The 18,372-nt window shown below is 41.1% G+C and overlaps 1 protein-coding gene across 5 annotated transcripts in view; it reads right to left on the bottom strand.

Moving 5' to 3' along the window:
* LOC113536638 (myosin-11) overlaps nucleotides 1–18,372 on the bottom strand; it is a 172,422-nt gene that overhangs the window by 61,604 nt on the left and 92,446 nt on the right. For all 5 annotated transcript variants that reach the window (XM_053238123.1, XM_053238119.1, XM_053238120.1 and 2 more), the window contains 4 exons: nucleotides 16,921–17,067; nucleotides 13,008–13,091; nucleotides 11,956–12,111; nucleotides 9,904–9,978 (listed from right to left, as the gene is read on the bottom strand). In XM_053238123.1, coding sequence (XP_053094098.1) covers nucleotides 9,904–9,978; nucleotides 11,956–12,111; nucleotides 13,008–13,091; nucleotides 16,921–17,067 — 462 coding nt within the window. The remainder of the gene's footprint in view (nucleotides 1–9,903; nucleotides 9,979–11,955; nucleotides 12,112–13,007; nucleotides 13,092–16,920; nucleotides 17,068–18,372) is intronic.

Here is an 18,372-nt window from a genome sequence, read left to right as displayed (position 1 = left end):
GAGAGAAAAATGGATAGTTGTTGAAACGGTAAGTAACTGCCGATTATAGTCTCACACACACACTCACACACACACACACACACACAGAGTATGACCCTGGAAGAAGAGCAGTAAGGCTTAGCAAGTAGAGGACACATCAGTGTTAAGTATAAATAGATAAATGTAGAGCGAGAAAACCCAGGAATAAGACACAAAGAGTGCTCGGAGAAAGAAACTCACAATGAGAAACTGAGAGAGTGAGCACCTTAACACAGAAATAACACGTGTTGCATTAAGATATCGTGTGTTTTAAACACATGGAAGCACCAACACCTTCCAAAAGCGCAGGAGTAGAAAGAGAGAGAAAGAGAGAAAACAATATCATCAGTATAGTCAAATTTAACTAAAATTTCTCCTTAAAGATATGACACAGTAAGGAAGGAATAAAAGACTTTGCAATGTGCTGTTACAGGAAAATAATCAACAACATGGTGGTGTGCTGATGAGGAGTTACTGGTTATTGGGTTTATTAAGTTGTTGATTATTTTCCTGTAACAGCATGCCCTGAAGTGGTTTACTCATCTTATAATACAGCATTTTACCAGTGAGTACAATTTTTCAAATTTATTAATGAACATATTGTAGCAGATACAAACAGTCATTCTTTCATGAGGCTCACTTTTCCCTCTCTAGAAGCTAAAAAAAAAAAAAAAAAAAAAAAAAGCAGCTTGTCATGTTTCAGAGAAACCACAAAGCAGTAGAACTCCTCTGTCATGTAGACCTTCCTTTATCTCTGACTGTTAGAATGCCCTGACACTGGAGACTCCTTCCAAAAGTGTTCTCTTTACAGAATGTCACCATATCAGCTATTGTGTTTTCTTTTGTTAAATAACATGTTTTTGCTTCAGTTCATGTGGAACGTCTGCGATGCAAGTCCCTGTGAATCAGCTGTTACTACAGAAACAATAATGTATTAGAACAAGCTGCTGTTATAGGAAATGAATTAACAGACTACTTTAGTCAGACTACATTCAAGACATTATTCCTGTCTCTGGCCAAGTCTGATTCAAGTCCAAGTTGGCTTTAAAGTTCCAAGCTGCAACAGATGGAGGAATCCAGAGTCTGTATCTGTAAAGTCTGAGTCTTAGCTGAATCGCTGTATGTGAAAGTGTAACCTCTGCCAAACTTTAGAAGATTATCTAATAAATCTAGTATAAAGAATCTCAGATTAAATTAAGAAGACTATTCATTTGATTTGTCTTTGTATCCATGGGAAATAACATACATATCCACTGTGTGTGAACTTTATCTGTTCACATGAGAGTTTGTACATGTTAAGTGTTTGTACAAGAATTTTCATATTTACAGTACACACAATTTATGGAATAGACAGGACTTTTTTTTTTTTTTTTTCTAAGTGCAATCTGAGTCACAGCTCTGAGTTGAGTTCTGAGTCTCGAGTCTGTGCTCTGTTCACTTCTTTAATAAAGTTTGTGATCGTGATTCCTGATCTCTGGGTGTAAGAAGTTTCAGTGAAAGAGTAGTGCTGCTCTCGGCCTGCTCTCGTTAGCGCACCTCTCTGCCACCATTAAGACGTTTCCATCAGAATTAATTGAAAGACAGATTAAAAATAAATTAAGAAAAATGCGGCAGGAGCGCGCCGGCATGCGCTTCATAAATCACGCCGGCCGAAGGCAGGAGCCGGCTCCCCGTAATTAAGAGCAGACTATTTATTTTCTCCTGACGGTATAAATTAGAATTCAGACGCTGTGATTATATTAGGAGAGTGTCTGTCATGTGGAACTGCTGCAGGATGTACAGAATATTTTAAGGGCACAAACAGGAGTGAGGGAGGGATGGAGAACTGGGAGAGGAGATGAGGCAAAAAGAGAAGAAGAAAAAAGAAAAAGCAACTAAACTAGAAAAAAATAAGTACATGCACAGCACAAGAGAGACGTTCTTCCATTTCCATAAATGAGCATGATACACAATGTGTTTAGAAAACACATGACTGAACAAGGGCTGGATGTTGTGGATGTTTTGCCTGATCATGGTGTGTGCCAACTGTACACTGCCTCCTCGTGGGCACTGTGCCCTGGCTGGCTCTGGTCCAGATCCTCAATCCCACACACACACACACACACACACACACACAAAATACAAACAGCATCTGTCTGACATATTGCAACAAGAGCCACACATTCAAGAGACATAAATCACATAAAGGTTAAAGGTCAAAGTACATATCCAACGCTGTGGCCCCAAGAACGTTTCCACTGCAGGAGCAACTTCTGGAACCCAGAAACAAAAATGCGATCAACACAGGAACCACAGAGGAACCGTGGCCGATTTTAGTTCCTGGGCCTTAGTTCTGAAAACCTTTTTAGGTCCTAATCCAGTCCAAACTCTGGGGCGTTAGCATCTGACCAGGAAGTAATCCTGTTAGTTCTTTGTAGTAAACATAAGTGATTGGTCAAACAGGTTTCACAGAATGGCCATCAGCTGTGGTGCTGTGCTTCTCGTATCTGACATCACGTCTACGTTGCCTCTGTTAGCAGTCACAATTCTGGCAATGTACTGAAAAAGCAACCCAGAACCGCCAACATTGATACGTAGATTTTTAGAGAACAACATTTTACTACAAATACTCTAGTGTAATTTGATGGACGAGATACATACAGTAAAAAAAAAAAAAAGATGCGCACCAAGAAACAATAAGAAAACACTGAGGTAAAAGATGAATGCTACTTAATAAAGAGCCTCTCCTCCATTTTTTTACAAACCAAAGATGCCAGAATCCCACCCTTTTGGATTCGAGATGCTTGTGAATTCACAGGTCAACGATTAAGTCAATGAGCAAAAGTAATCGCTACCAGACGTGAATGTGAGTCTTTCACGTCACGTGTCACTGACCGTTGCTTTAGCTTTTTCTGGTAGCTCCTGCATCGCTGAAGCAAGTGGACAAAAATCAAACACTACAGCTGAACTGTAGATGTTCCCACCTCTGACAGAACCTTAAAATGGTTCCAGGGCTTGCTGAAAACATGATATAAAAAAGACAACAGTGTGGCGGTCAATAAGACAAAAAAACAAAAAAAACAGTTACGTAAAGACAAAGCAGAGCTTGGATGTGAAAGATTTTAAACGGTGCAGGACAGAGTGGTTAGGTGTGGTGTTATTCTCCAGCGAGAGCACAGAAAAGGGCAGGCGGTGTGTGAGTGCTGCTGTCCCCACGGCCACACACACAGATATGGGTCTCTGTGGAGGACAGGCGCTAGACAAGCGGGGGCCACACACACACACACACACACACACACACACAAACGTGGCTTGGTGATCTTACAGAGTGTTTGACAGACTTCCTTTCTGTACAAGAGTGACTTTTCAGTTCTTTGAGCCCAAAGCCCATGTGTCCAGCTGCTCTGGCTTAAGGACAGGAAGTAACAGGAAGCAGCAACACAATGCAGTTTTAAACTACATTTACTATAGAAAGACGACCTGCACTGTGTGTGTACTCGAAGTTGAAAAATGTTTTAGGACAAAAGAGCAACTCAAATTTTATGCTGACTCTTAAAATAGGAGAAGAAAGTGCAATCATGAAGGTCCTGGGGGATGTTTCGTGTTTGGACGGGCTTTGACAAGTTCCCCTGTCCGCAGAGCAAAAAAGTTGAGTCAGGGAGGAGTCAGACCTGATCCAGCCCCTCCTACCCAAGCAGAGTCGAGCCAAAAGAAAACAGGGTGGAGACAACTCAGTGTGTTTCATGCTGTTGTGTGTTTAATGTGTTGTTTTGTGTTATACAGTATTGTGCAGGTTAAGGTTGGGGGTTTGACTTATGGGAGGAGTTGGATTAGATCCAGTTCCACCCCTTGGGCTTTTGGACTATTTTGGTGCTAAAGATCTGCACCCCCAATTCCCACCCAATTGAGGGTGAATATTACAAATGTCACGTTCTCTTCAAAACACTCACAGCCTCTGATTTGCTATATACACTACACTATATGTAAGTATAACCCTATTTATACCATGGTCTGTCTGAATACTCGATTCTGATTGGCTGGAAGGTGTGCGTTCAACCCGCTGAATGCGCAGATAGTTCCAGTCAGTTTAATCACCGTTCTATATTAATGCGCTGCCTATAAACAATTGTAACGATACTATAACTATGCCATACAGCTGCCATACCATACAGTTACAGTTGCATACAGTAGTTAAACTCACAGCTTCATTATTAGTAGAGACGCGGCACAGACACAGACAATCTCTCTCTCTCTCTGTCTGTCTATCTAATAACTATTTATTATAATTCATTCAAATAAATGTAATCTTATCACACTACTTTATCTCTGTGTATGATTTAGAAAGGCAGAATTCTAGATCTAACAACCCGTACATAAAATAACTAACGAAAATAAACTGTTATTTTATCCTTTCCGACAAATATTGCACCAAAAACATCAATGCTGTTAAGTGACCATGGTTATAAGCGGGATAATTCATGACTAGGTGTGCGTTACACGACTTTAATGCACTCCGCTTCACGTCGGGTGGTTCTTTGCCTCCACTTCGTGCATTAAAATCGTGTAATGCACACCTACCCGTGAATTAACTCTTATGTAATGCACTTTACACCTAATATGAAGACTCAGTCACAGAATAAGACAAGTTTGTGTTTAGATTTATTTAGAAAATTGATCCTTTTTAGGCATATGATAAAAACTGACATGCAATAATTCAAAGCCTCCTCTTCTATGTAAGGCTTATTTAACTGAAAACGTATAAAATATGTTTCAGTGTGATAGACTTATGTTAAGCAAATAAAATATAATTTCTGATAAGTAAATAGGTAATATGTAAATACAAACAAGCAGTATTAAACAGTGAAATTCATTCTGACAGCTAACAAAAATATATCTTTTTCAGCCTACAGCAAAAATAAAATAATTGGGTTAAGATCTACAATCCATGTGTAGACGTGTGCCTGAGAACATCTACTCAGTTGCCACAAAGTGGGCTGTGATTTCTATTCCCAATCTGCTTATCTGGAGCAAAAACCAGTCGATTAAAAGCCAAGTGCGGCTTCCACTTGAGTAAAAGCGTGTGGCACAAAAAAAAAAAAAAAAAAAAAAACCTCTGACAACTTTGGACAGCGACCTATTAAAAGAGCTCTCTATATTCCTGGAGAGTGTGTGTGCGTGTGTGTGTGTGTGTGTGTGTGAGTGAGCTTGTCTCAAAGGAGATGCTTTCCCTCTCTCTCTCTCTCTCTCACAGAAATACACACAAACATGCAGGAGAGAATCCATCTCACAAAGCATGACACGTCTCAAGAAAGAGAAAGGACGAGGTCGGCTGCTTCTCTGCTGGTGCATTAAGTCTGTCCTCTGAAGACGAGGTGCTTTAAAACAAACCCTGTGGCTTAGATAATCAATGATCAAAACAAAAACAACAAAAAAAAAAACACATGCATGCTGAACCAAAGACTCTTTACATTCACATTTACTTCTGAAAAAGAGACTAGTAGTGAAGAAAAAAAGAAAACTTTTATCACAGGTCTCTTTTCTTTGTCCTTTCTTTTTAAGATGTTTCATGGCTCATATAAAACTCTATGGTTCCATAAGATGCTGTGGACATAAAATCCAAGTGTGTGTGTGTGTGTGTGTGTGTGTGTGTGTGTGTATCTCAGCGGGAAATCAAAATCACTGCAGTTTCACCCCTCACGTATGCAAGCTAAGCTAATATCACAAGCTGACATATCAGTACAGTTTTGAATACTGGAGAAAATGTATTTAAAAATAAACAAATCTCCACTATTTTTATTATGTATAATGTCTAAGGCAGCCTTATATCTCTGGTCCTGCTCACCGGATTACTTTACTCCATAACCAAAGCTGGCTCAAGGTCAAAATAAACACCGTCATCATTTTTTTTTGCATATAATATATGCATAAAAAAAAAATAAACAGACACACACACACGCACTTACACACACACAAAAGCTGGTCCTGTTCCTAGCATTTCTTCTCCTCTGCAGAAAATAAACACACCTTTACTATCACATTCTCCATGCTGCAAATAACAGATTGTGCTTCTTGCGCTGCAGCTGCAAACGGCAGGGAGAAAGGCGAGAGGTGCAGGGGGAAAATAAATAAATAAAAAGTGACATATACATACAGTATATGTTGCAGTGGAAAAGGTAAAGAGAGATCGATCTCTGTGTACATCTGCGTACACTCAAGCAGGGCAGAGATGCACAACCCGGTTTCACTGTGCACGTTCCGCTTCCTGTCCACCTTCACATATTCGCTAATGTCTTTGGAGGAGAAAATAAAAAAAGTGCCACTATTTGGAAGAGGAAAAAAAAAAAACTCCAGAAGATCTCTTACAGCACGCACACACATACACACACACACACACACACACACCTTGCCACATCAAAAGCAAAAATCATACACCGAAATGCAGGACGCACATCATGAGAGTGCCAAGAAGCTGCTCTCTTGCCATTATTCCCTCCCTCTTTCCCTTTTTCCCTCTTTTCAGAACCCAAACCGAGGCTGTTGCCCCACCAGTGGCCATTAGGTGTCTCTCTTTCACTGTGCATGACCAGCGGGGCCCCTCCTCTCCCCGAAAAGCTTGCCGTCTCCCCACATAATGTATACACCGTCATTTGAAAATGGCAGCTTTTTGAAAATTCACCTTGATTATCAGACATTAAAAGTGACTTCTCCGGCGCTGAGTGTCTGGCCGGGGAGGGGGGGATGGCTGCAGACAGCAGAACAATGCGGCGCGCTCGGCATCAACGCCTTAACGGGCTCTGCAGCCGCAGGAAGGGGAGGCGGCCCTTTGTTCTCTCCCACATCCAATTATTTTTAACGCGCGCCTCTTTTCACAACAAGAGAGAATTTAATTTTAATGCAATCTCAGAAAAAAAGAAAGAGAGGGAGGAAAGATGGAGGAAAATAAAGCCTGCATCTATTTTTGAAGGCTGGACGAATGAGGGAGGAATTAATCAGGACAGTACTTACATAAAGAAATGGCAAAACCTAAAAGAAAATCCTAAAATGTTTGCTCTGATCATTTAGCAGCATGGCTAAAATATAGTAAAACAATTTAAAAAAAAAAACAAAAAAAAAAACAGGCAAATGGGTTTGAACCCAAAATAAAGAGCCTCATTGGAAGGTATGTCTCCAAATATTTTTCTAATTGGACGAGCACTTTATCTTGCTGTCAGAAAGGCAGTAAAAATGCGTGCTGTTCCCAGAAGAGTGGAGCGGCTCCACGGCCAGCCTTTCATTACTGCAATGTTGTGTGTCTGATATATGCTCTGGCTCTAACCTTTCATCAGAGTCTGCAATGCTCAAGCCGCAGCCGACACACACTCGTGTTCGCAAAGACAAACATGCATACACACCGATGTGTGTCACCTGTGCGAGGCAAAACAAGTAGCACGATTCACGATGTAGCCTAAATGAGCCTGCATCGAAAATATAGCCGCGCGTGGCATTCAAGCCGTAAACAAAGCATGGTTTGAAGCAGCAGAGCTCGCATTTGCTTCCTGCTACACTTCAGATGTCATATCGGAGGAGTGGGAAAGCATGCAAGAAACAGTGAGAGAGGTTAAATTAGGATCCTGATTCGCTTGTGTCGCTGCTGTAGCCATCTTAGTTGCAGCACAGCCAATTTACTCTGCAGTATGAAATGATTGTTTTTTTCCCCCTCCTTATCAGCACTGAGGCAGCTCCTAGAATAGTGAGAATTCACAATGAAAAGCCCTTCGTCTTTGTCCTCAGGACTAGTAAACACACACACACACACGCACGCACACACACACACACACACACACACACTAAATTAAATCCCCACTCCTAGGGTGTATGGCTAACTGCTGGTGTGTGTGTGCGGCTCACTCTGCAGCAAGGCAAAAGCAATTCTCTGGTGGTGTCGAAATTAAAGGGCAGAATCCAGCCTGTTTATGGCTCACGCGCCGCTCTCCTCTCAATCAAACGTTTTATTGGCAATCATTCGCCACGCGCTGGACCCTAACACTCCAAAGGGGAGGTGGTGGTAGGGGGATGTGTAGGGGAGCAGGTTCGACTATGAAGGGGTGGGGTGGGGTGGGGGGGCAGCATAGAGGTACCCACTGCACCCCTATTACTGAGGCTATCAGACCCAATTACTCTCACATGGAGCTGGACTCTTCATTAACCCCCATAAAGGCCCCACTAGCTGGCTATTTCTGAGAGCACCAGTGGACGTGTGGACTGTGGGCTCGGAGAAAAATACACACCGAGGCAGACAGTCACAGGGCAAAGAACCCCGAAGGCTGTGTTCAGACAGCAGGGCAAATCTGAGTTATTTTATTTAAACCTGATTTTTATACCGAGTGTTCGCATTGCAGATAAAGCAACCAAAATCGAGTCTGCTCAGACTATAGTCATATTTGCTTACAAGACCATGCTGGTTGTCATAGTAACGCCACAGGTAAAGATTTTTTACACATCCACATTGCCCAAAAACCTACATACAGACACAAAGTTTACGGTCCTGCAATCACGTGTTTTCATGCAGGATTTAGTCCATGTCTGTGTTTAGCATATTTTCCCGTGTCTGTGTGGGTTTCCTCCGGGTTCGCCAGTTTCCTCCCACTTCCAGAAAAAAAAAAGGTAGGTAGGTAGACTGGTGACTCTAACTTGCCCCTAGGTGTGAATGTGTGTGAATGCATGTGTGTGTGTGTGTGCTGCACTGCAATGGACCGGCGTCCCATACATGGTGTATTCCCGCCTCACGCTCAGTGTTTCCAGGATCCAGCCCAGCCCTGACCAAGATCAAGTGCTTACTGAAGATGAATGAATGTTGAATGAAAAAAAAAACAACCACTAAATCTAATTTGACCAATCAGACCAAACAGAATGTCTAATCGATTTTAATCAGATTTGAAACCACATACAAATGTACAAATATGCCTTGAATCTGACTCGATTTTTATCAGATTTTTGTTTGTGCTTTCACAAACCTTTCTACTCAAAACAGACATGTCAAAAAAGTCAGATTTGTGCTGCTTGTCTCAAGATCCTGTTTCCACCAGTCACTGGTCCGGTACCATTCCAGCTGGATTGTTTTTAACACCTTCACAAGAGGAACCAGTGGCACTTGGGGTCAGAGCAGGGCTAGCAGTACTACTCATCGCTGCTCAGTTACGCATATTCCTTCACAAAATGTACAACACCTACACAATGTTGTACAAATTAACGTCTATTTATATAGCTTTCGAGAAATTAAACTTGAACCCTTCATGCAAAAAGCGCAATCTAATCCTAAGTGTTTTCATTGTCACTTTTTCATCCACAACAGGTTGAACAGTAAATAATTTAAATGGTATCATTACAGTTATCATCAGTGAGTTTTTTTTTTTTAAGTAATACGTTATTTCTTTGCAGCCAACATGAGCTGATAAATTTAAAGGAACTGTTTTTATTATAAATAAGAATTTTTTCCATGTTGGACGTAACTATTCATGCTGTCATACTACTACCCTCACTTTTAGTATGACCATCTCCTCAAGCTGATGGGAAGTGACTAGAACTAAGTCCCTTGGCTCCTGTTTGGACCAGTTCTTGTTTTTTTTATTAAACGTGCATTGGAAAAAACATCCTATGACACAGCCATAGTTTTTCTCCTCGATACATACTATATATCATATTTTGTTGTGAAGGGCTACCTTGAGATTGCACGGCTCATCATTATGTTTACAGCACATCTGTTTTATTTGAATGAATGTGTGCAGGTGGATTTTCTATCATGCATGAGAGGACCCCGAAGTTCTGTAAAGCTGCAGCTCTTTAGAGTAGTAGAGAGGGTGAAGTGAAGTGAAATGAAAGAAGGAAGGAAGAAGAGAAAGATGGAGGCGAGTTTGGAACTGCACCTACTTGCTGATTGACGCATTGATGCTGTAGCTTCAGCCTGGACACCTCCTCCTGAAGCTGCTGGATCTGTTCATCTGCCTGCACACGCACACAGACACACACACACACACAATCAGATCATTTCAAACAGTGAATGTTGAATCATCAAACAAAAACATTTCCGAGGTGAGAGAATATCCAGAACAAAGATGGCGACTGAACAAATAAAGAGGGAGAGAAAATGGCTGCTCTGTTTGCTCATAATGAGAAGTGTAGATGAGGGAATAGAAATGGAGTGTGTGTGAGTGCGTGTGAGTGTGCGTGTGTGTGTGTGTCCGCTCTCGCATCAGGTCTCCCTGCTCTATACTCTTCTCATGTCCACTGTCAGTAATCTGCTCCTGAGCCAGCACTGCTGGGATTAAGAGCAGACAGGAGATAGAGGATATATGCATCATTAATGCACCGTGCGCGTGCTCACACACACACACACACAAAGTCAACAAAGGTGAATTTATACACATCACCTTGACTATAAAGAAAAATGAGGGACATATATAAATAAATATGAGGCCGTAGCTGCGATGTGCTCCAGTAATAAATGTAGAGATTGGAAAAGAGATTCTGCTATGGTACACAGTTTCTTGACAAACAGGATGAACAATAATCCTTTCTCCACACACACACACACACACGCACACACGCACACACGCACACGCGCACGCGCACACACACACACGCACACACACACACACACACACACACACACACACACACACACACACCCCTAACAAACTTTCTGATGAGTAATAACACAGTGTCGGCTGTGGAAAATCAAGGCCATTCAGACAGTATGAGTGTGTGTGTGGCTGAAGCGGCTCTCCCGCAGGGCAGTAATGGAGGCCTGGGCCGAGGACCCGGAGCGAAGGACTTATTTCAGGCTCGGATCCTCAGGCCACGCCGCACGCACATCGCTTGCCAAATTACAGCTGGACACCGAGGCCACGCTGAGCAGCGCAGATTAATGAAAATAAAATTGCTACCTGTGTACAAATGAAGGGCTTAGCTTCAGCCAGCTGCTTGGTAAAGCTGAAATGAAGTTTGAGAGCTTTGCTAAAGAAACGTGGTCTAAATTAAGTGAGCCAGGGATAAAAGATAAATGGTAGGTGCACATACGTACGGAAGTAAATACCGTTCAATTTAAATCAAAGCTATTTTTATTGTGGAAAAAAAAAAAACATGTTCACACAATGAAGGACAATTCAAAGAAAAGAAAAGTTAGACATAAAATAGAGTTTTTTTGAGCTTATAATGTGTGTGAGTCATTTGATTTTTTTTATGATTTTTGTAAGGGATACAACACTTTGACCTGTACTGTTATAAGAAAATTATCAAAGTTGATTATTACAAACACTGAAGTTGATAATTTTCCAAAAACAGCACATCCTGAAGTGTTTTCTTCCTCTTAAACCATAGCAATTTGACTTGACAATTATAATTTTTGTATTAATTAATGAACAAAATGTCATATTTTTTATCTGTTTGCAGTTTCATTTAATGTTGGGGAACATGTTCTCACAGCTACAGCAGCTACAATCCATCATTCCATCACAAGCCTTTCTTATTTTCTCTCTCTTAATAACTGATCGTCATGTTATTGAGAAGTCGCATAGCGTAAACTCCTGGCCTGAAGATGTCAGAAAACTTACAACTGTTACGAAGAGTCCTTCCATAAATGTTACCAAAGCATCTCCTTACAGAAAACTTCACAACACACGTTTCAAGACAGGTTGTGTCCTGGGTGTTCATGTGCATGACATTGTGTCGATCAGCATCATACATGTTTCATGGCACAGAGTGTAAAATATATTATGTCTGATCTGATGCTGATTCAGCAATAGTATCAGACTGGTAATTAGTGTTGTACAGCATGAGCATAAGTCCTAAGCTTTTACCGTAGACAAAATGTGCAGTGTGCATCATCACCAAAAAACAAGACTGTAAAAATAATCCAGTGTGTGTTTGGCTTTAACATTTGAACAATGAACAGTGATGTAGGTATGAAGTGACAGCTCCTACCCTCTTCTGGGCCTCCTGTGTCCCGTCCTGGCAGTCTCTAAGCCGAGCCCGAGTGGCTGAGAGCTCTGCCTGAAGCTCCCTGAACTTCCTCTGAGTCTCCTGCTCTTCCTCACTTCCTCTCTGTGTGGAGGACAGCTCTGCATTGAGCTTCTCCACCTGCAGGACACCACACACACACACACACACGACACAGGTAAGGCACTTAGTACTGATGTCTTTACTCTTCTACACCTGTGTCAGAAGAGGACGAGTTCCATTTTGAGTCAAGGTTTGTTCCTCATGTCATATCAGAGAATTTTTCATCGTCAATGTTGCTTCTGGCTAGGGCTCAGCGATACGGCAATAAATGATTGATATCATGATAACTTAAATCACAATACACTTTACTGAGATATCGTGGATACTTTGATTTATATATTTATATTTTATTTTAAATAAATTCAACTACAAATTGGCTGGAAGCAGGTGATTCGAATGTACTTATTGTACTTATTCTTTAAATTTCAAAAATGTGCATTGTTGTAAACATTACATAAATCATGGATTTATGTAATGCATTGATGGCAGTTTGAGAACAAGCCTATATATCGTGATACGTATTGTGAATGCTGAAATGCCTTTGCTTTGTAGGCTTCCAGAGTCAAGGAAGCGAATGATGTGATTGGCTGAGCTTGTTATGGTACATAACGTTTTCAGTTTCAAAATGGCAGAAGTGTTGAGGATTGCAGAAGAGAGACAATGCTTTGTCAAAATATATATATGATACAGCATGTGATATAGCTCATAAAAAAGTAATCTAAATTTAATATATATTAATAAGAACAGTAAATGATGTACCTATTAACTCTAATTCCGTAGAATTGATTTAGAAAATTTGTATTCAGTGCAATTGTTTAAAACAAAAAACTTTATAAGCTTTGTGTCACAGTAGTTTAAGAAAATGGCTTAAAAAAGACACTAAGCAGCCATTTTAATGTGAATTTGGAACACCGCTTATGAACAGTAGCACTAGAGTCAGACATGCTGACTATCTGAGGCGGCGCGAGTGTTACCTCAGATCTATGCAGACGTTTATATAGCTGCAGATCTTCATTCTCAGCCTCCACCTGGACCAGACGCGTTCTCACCTCACGTAGCTACGAGACAGACATAACATCAAACAAAACACTTTATTCAGCTAGAAATAAAGCTATAAAACCCCCTTTACAATGCGCTGTCTGCACAGGATCTGTTCCATAAGTCATGTTTAATAGATTACACATATAAGATATGAAACTAGTAAACACTAACATGATTTGTATGCCACAAGGATTGGATACTGTTCTTACTGCTTCATCAGACTGCAGCTCTGCGAGACCTCTTACCACTCATTCAATCTAAGTCACATTTAGAAAGACGACCATGCACTCACACTTGTTTTACTTTATTGTCTCACCCATCTGTATATGTTTTGCAGTTCTGTACCAAGACAAAACACTGCAGTGTAACTGTACAGAGAAACGGGATATGAATGTAATACATTATCAAGAGGTGTGCTAAGATGTGTGGCTATAATATTCAATCAGATCAGTTGTTCTCATTCTACCTCCGCCTCGGAAAAAATTAAAGGCAACACCCCCTCAGCTTGAAATTCCAATTTAATTTATAACGTCGAGAAGGCACCTCAACCCCGAGTTCAGCACATGACGTTGTATCACAACATCGGCTAAGTTTTAAATAAGGTTATAGTAGTATTTATTTTTGATCACTCACCATAGTTGGTTAAATTAATAACACTGACCTTACACTTTGCTGTTTTGGGAAAGTAAATACATCGCGAACATTAAAGTGATAACTCTCAGTGCTAGGGATCATGAGCTTTTGGTGCTTGGACGCATACCTGCCCTCTTCTGTGTTAACAGATTAGCTAGTGTGTCTCTGACTGATAACAAGAGAGAGCAAGGTCTTCCCTCTTACCCTAAAGTCCCGATCATGAATTTCCTGTTTTACGCCAATAAAATGCTGGTTATTCATGTTCATTCTTTCCAAGCAAGTTCATTTAGACCAAAATTAACCTTATCAAAACACTTTGAAATAAATAAATATATAATATATAAACACCCTATTTTTATAGTACAAACTTTGTTATAGATTTTTTTTATGACTTCTACATTATTGATTCAGTACAAAAACATTTTAGATTTTCAAACATTAGTTTTCCAGCACAAAATTAAATGTTACAGAAAAATGTTTTTATGTCAGTAAAGAAAGCAGCAGGTTACACAAGAGACACGTTTCAGATAAAAAAACATAATGAAGGCTGCTGGGTTTCACTGCAAAAATAAGAAGCGAGTCGACAGTCAAAGTCTCCAGAAGAACTGTGGCTGCTTCTGCAAGATGCTCAGTAACACTTCCAGCTCATTTCCTTATAAAACTGCACACACTGTACCTGAGACTATTTTTTTTTAAAGAGAAGGATCTTCACACCAAATATTGACTTTGTTTCATTTATTACTGTTTACTGCTCTTTGTAGTATTTTTTTTAATTTAATGTAAACACCTGACCATCAGACCCGTATGTGGTTCTTCCCAAAACTGTTGCCACAAGTTGGAAGCACACAACTATATAGCATGTCTCTGTATGCTGTAGCTTTACAGTTTCTCTTCACTGGAACTAAGAGGCCCAAACCTGTTCCAGCATGACAATGCCCCTGTGCACAAAGCGAGCTCCATGAAGACATGGTTTGCCAAGGTTGGAGCGGAAGAACTCGTGTGTCCTGCACAGAGCCCTGACCTCAACCTCTCACTAATGCCCACTAATGCTCTTGTGGCTGAATGAACACAAATCCCCACAGCCACGCTCCAAAAGCTAGTGGAAAGCCTTCCTAGAAGAGTGGAGCTTATTATAACAACAAAGAGGGAGTATATCTGGAATTAAATGTTCAGAAAGCCCATATAGTTGTGATGGTGAGGTTTCCAAAAACTTTTGGGCATATAAGTGTATATAACTGTGTTTTCTAAATGACTGATCATGTTTAGCTTTCATGATAGACAATATAAAAATAGTGTTATGCTTCAAAAGCAGCAATCATACCTCTTTTCCATTCTATCTCATTATTTATATGCATCATGTAGACAGAATGGAAAAGAGAGAGCGCAGCAATCTGCTCACTGCTCACAGCCTTAATGAGAACCGAGCAGGTCATGCCTGTGCTGAATTACTTTTCAGCCTCCTTCAGCACGGCACGCTCTCTTTCTCTCTCCTCGCTCGAGTCTGCCGTGACGCCTAGCGACAGGTGACACGGCTGTTTCCTGATGGACGCCGCTGAGCCAGCCTCTGATTGGTCAGCAGTTTTTTTTGTTTTTTTTTGTCAGGAAGGGAGGGTTGTAATATTCTTTGAGCTGTGGTGAAGCAAATCTTCGCCGGCTCCAGCGTCAGGCCGGGGGCATCGTCTTGTTTGTTTATGCATCAGACTGCTGACTGCTCACAGCTGAATTCTTAGACATACGTGCAAAATGACTCTTAATTCACAGGAGAACGTGCTACTTGTATGTTCACTGGTCTGTAAATGTGCTCGGAAGACACAGGACTCAACAGACATACTGCCTGCTCGTATTTTTCCCTGCCAATGCAGGGATAATCCAGCTTTCCGGAACCTCCCAACATGTGTCAGAGTAAACCGACAGCCCAACAGAGCAGGGGAGACTGTAAAAGAGGCAAGAACTGCCATCCTGGCATCCATATTGTGAATTAGGATTAGTGTTTGAATGAGCTGTATAAAGTAAAAACATCATATGTAAGAGCTACATGGCCCAGTCTAATTCACATTAAAGATGAAGGCCTAACTGAATATGAATATATTAATCAGATTGAACAGATAATGTGTTCTAAACAAACAGAAATACAGAAATGAAAAAGAGGTGCACTGTTTTTTTTTCTCTCCCCAGAATGGTTCACAACATACCTAGACTAGAGGGGTGCATTGGGATTTGGACCCCACCAAACACAACAAAAAAAAGTCGTGAGTGGTCAGATACGAAGCTTGCGGCACAAAGAAAGACCACGTTCATTAACAGGAACGAACAGCATTCACTCATCCTTAGTAACTGCCTGGTCAGGTTCACGGTGATTTAAATTACGCCACTAATTTGCTTAGCCTATATTCTGGGAAAAGGGAATGAACCAAATTTGTTATGGATGCAAGTACAGAAATAATAACTGAGTGTGATTAATTATTAAAAAAAAAAAACCCTCATTGAGGACAATTATGAACTGGAGTGATGTAGCTGAGGTTGAGGAACTGTCAGAGCTAGAATGACACAAACACCATGCTGACACTACTGAAAGAAAGAAAAAAAATCTTTCCAGTTTAAGCCACACCCAATTCCAATATAAATTAGAAAACAGATACAGATATTTGGAGCACTAAACAGATACAGATACAGACAGTGGCACTGTGTTACACCCCTAACTCACATACTTAAGTGAAAAGCATCAGTTCTTTCATCACCCATCATGCACTTGCACTTCATGCTAAACCTGGAAGCACGTTAATGACATGCTAACCTCTTGTTGTCGTCTTCATGATCACATTCACATTGCAATCACATTCAAATTCATGTTTGTAATGAAAAGATCATACACACGTCACATTACCTTTCACATCATTTGAAAATAATAAACACAGTATTGGACCCAGAACTCAGTGACACAGACAAGGTGAGACTGTCATCTCCATACTGATCATAACAATGATCACTGCAATTACAGTGAAACATGACAAGGTGAGAGCTCATAAAAGGAAAAAAATAAAGCAATTTAAGGAATACATCGATAATAAAGACGCGCATGATTGCACAGATTTCTGTTTATAGAAAAAAAAGGTGTGTGTGTGTGTGTGTGAGAGAGAGAGAGAGAGAGAGAGAGAGAGAGAAAGAGAGATGGACAGGGCCTGAGCAGCCTGGGCCTGGTAGTGATCGTCTTACCTGACCCTGTAGCTCTTGAGCGTTCCTCGTCGTGCTCTGGAGCTCGGTGCTGAGCTGCTGGAGGCGGCTATGTTCTCTCCGCAGCTCCTGCTGCTTCTCCTGCAGCTCCCTCTGCAGCTCCCACAGCCTCTGCTCCTGGATGTCCAGCTATTGAACGGTAAAAGGAGGCAGGGCGCAGAGGAAGAGAAAAATCAATCCACTACAAAGAGCCTCGCCTCTTCCGAAACCCTCCATGGATGCTATCCTAACGCAAAAAGACACCGATCCTTCCTCTGTCCCTCATGTCTAACGTCCCGATTTTTCCCCCTGACTGAAAGCTTCTCGCTGAATAAATAAACAAAAATCAATCCTTCTTAACCTAATGTGAAATCGAGGCATTTTGCATGCGTTGTTTGACTCAAGACATTTAAAAAGTAAACACTTTTCTGTCAACTGCAACAACGTAAGACTATAAACGCAATCAGGAAATGGAAAAACGTACGATATTCTGAAAAACCATTCAAAATCCTCAGTGAAAACGTAATGATTTGGATCAAGAAAGTTTAGTAAAGGCCCACAGTGTCGCATCGCAAAATAAATAATTAATCTTGTAATTAACACAGCATTGTCACCAGAGAGAGAGAGAGAGAGAGAGAGAGAGAGAGGAGAGAGAGAGAAAAAGGGAGGAGAAGAGAGGAGGAGGACAACACAGAGAGAAAGGAAGGAAGGAAGATGTACGCAGACCCCATAGTACCAGTCCAGTCCAGTATGACGACAAATTGCTCTTTTGCTCCAAGACAAAATGTAAAAATGGAGGCCCTGGGACAATCCCAAGGATCAATTAATCAGCGGCGTTCATTAGAGGCCCGAGAGTAATCCACAAAATTCACCTCCACCACCTAACTCGAGTACGCCTTCTTCACCTTCTCCACCACTGACTGCGCTCTTGTGAGGACAAGCGTGGCAAAAGCGCCGTCTCTTTCCCAAGCTCCTCTTTTTGGCATCCCACTCAAATTCCTGAAGGATTCGAGAATTCAAAAAATGTGAGGGGAAGAGGAATCTTTCTTTCGTGGTTAATCCTAACAAAAAAAAAGCCCAGTCTCATCCCTACGCTCTGACTTTCGGTGTGTGATGCAAGCCGATAACCCGGCTCTTTCTTTCTTTGCCTTACAATCGCTTGCTCGCTCGCTCCATTCTCCCCTCCTAAACTGATCAATACTTCATTTAAATCGTGACATTAGCACACTACAAGTAGAAAAAACATGGAAAGAGTAGCAAAATGCCTCATCTCATGGTGAACAAAAGAAACAAGAAAGGGATTCCTTTATAGAGAAGAGTGAGAATATTTCTTTTGTTTTGTTCAGACTTAAAAGCGAATGGTGAAATGGATGCAAAGCGTTCAGCGCGGTTTTGATTGGAACTCCCCAGCCGCTCCCTGATCAATATTGCATTTGAATCGTGATGGAGGGTTGC

Source organism: Pangasianodon hypophthalmus, chromosome 11, assembly GCF_027358585.1.
Source record: "Pangasianodon hypophthalmus isolate fPanHyp1 chromosome 11, fPanHyp1.pri, whole genome shotgun sequence".
Lineage (NCBI taxonomy): Eukaryota > Metazoa > Chordata > Actinopteri > Siluriformes > Pangasiidae > Pangasianodon > Pangasianodon hypophthalmus.
The sequence above is the reverse complement of the archived record's forward strand: the minus strand, read 5'-3'. Positions and strand labels throughout refer to the sequence as shown.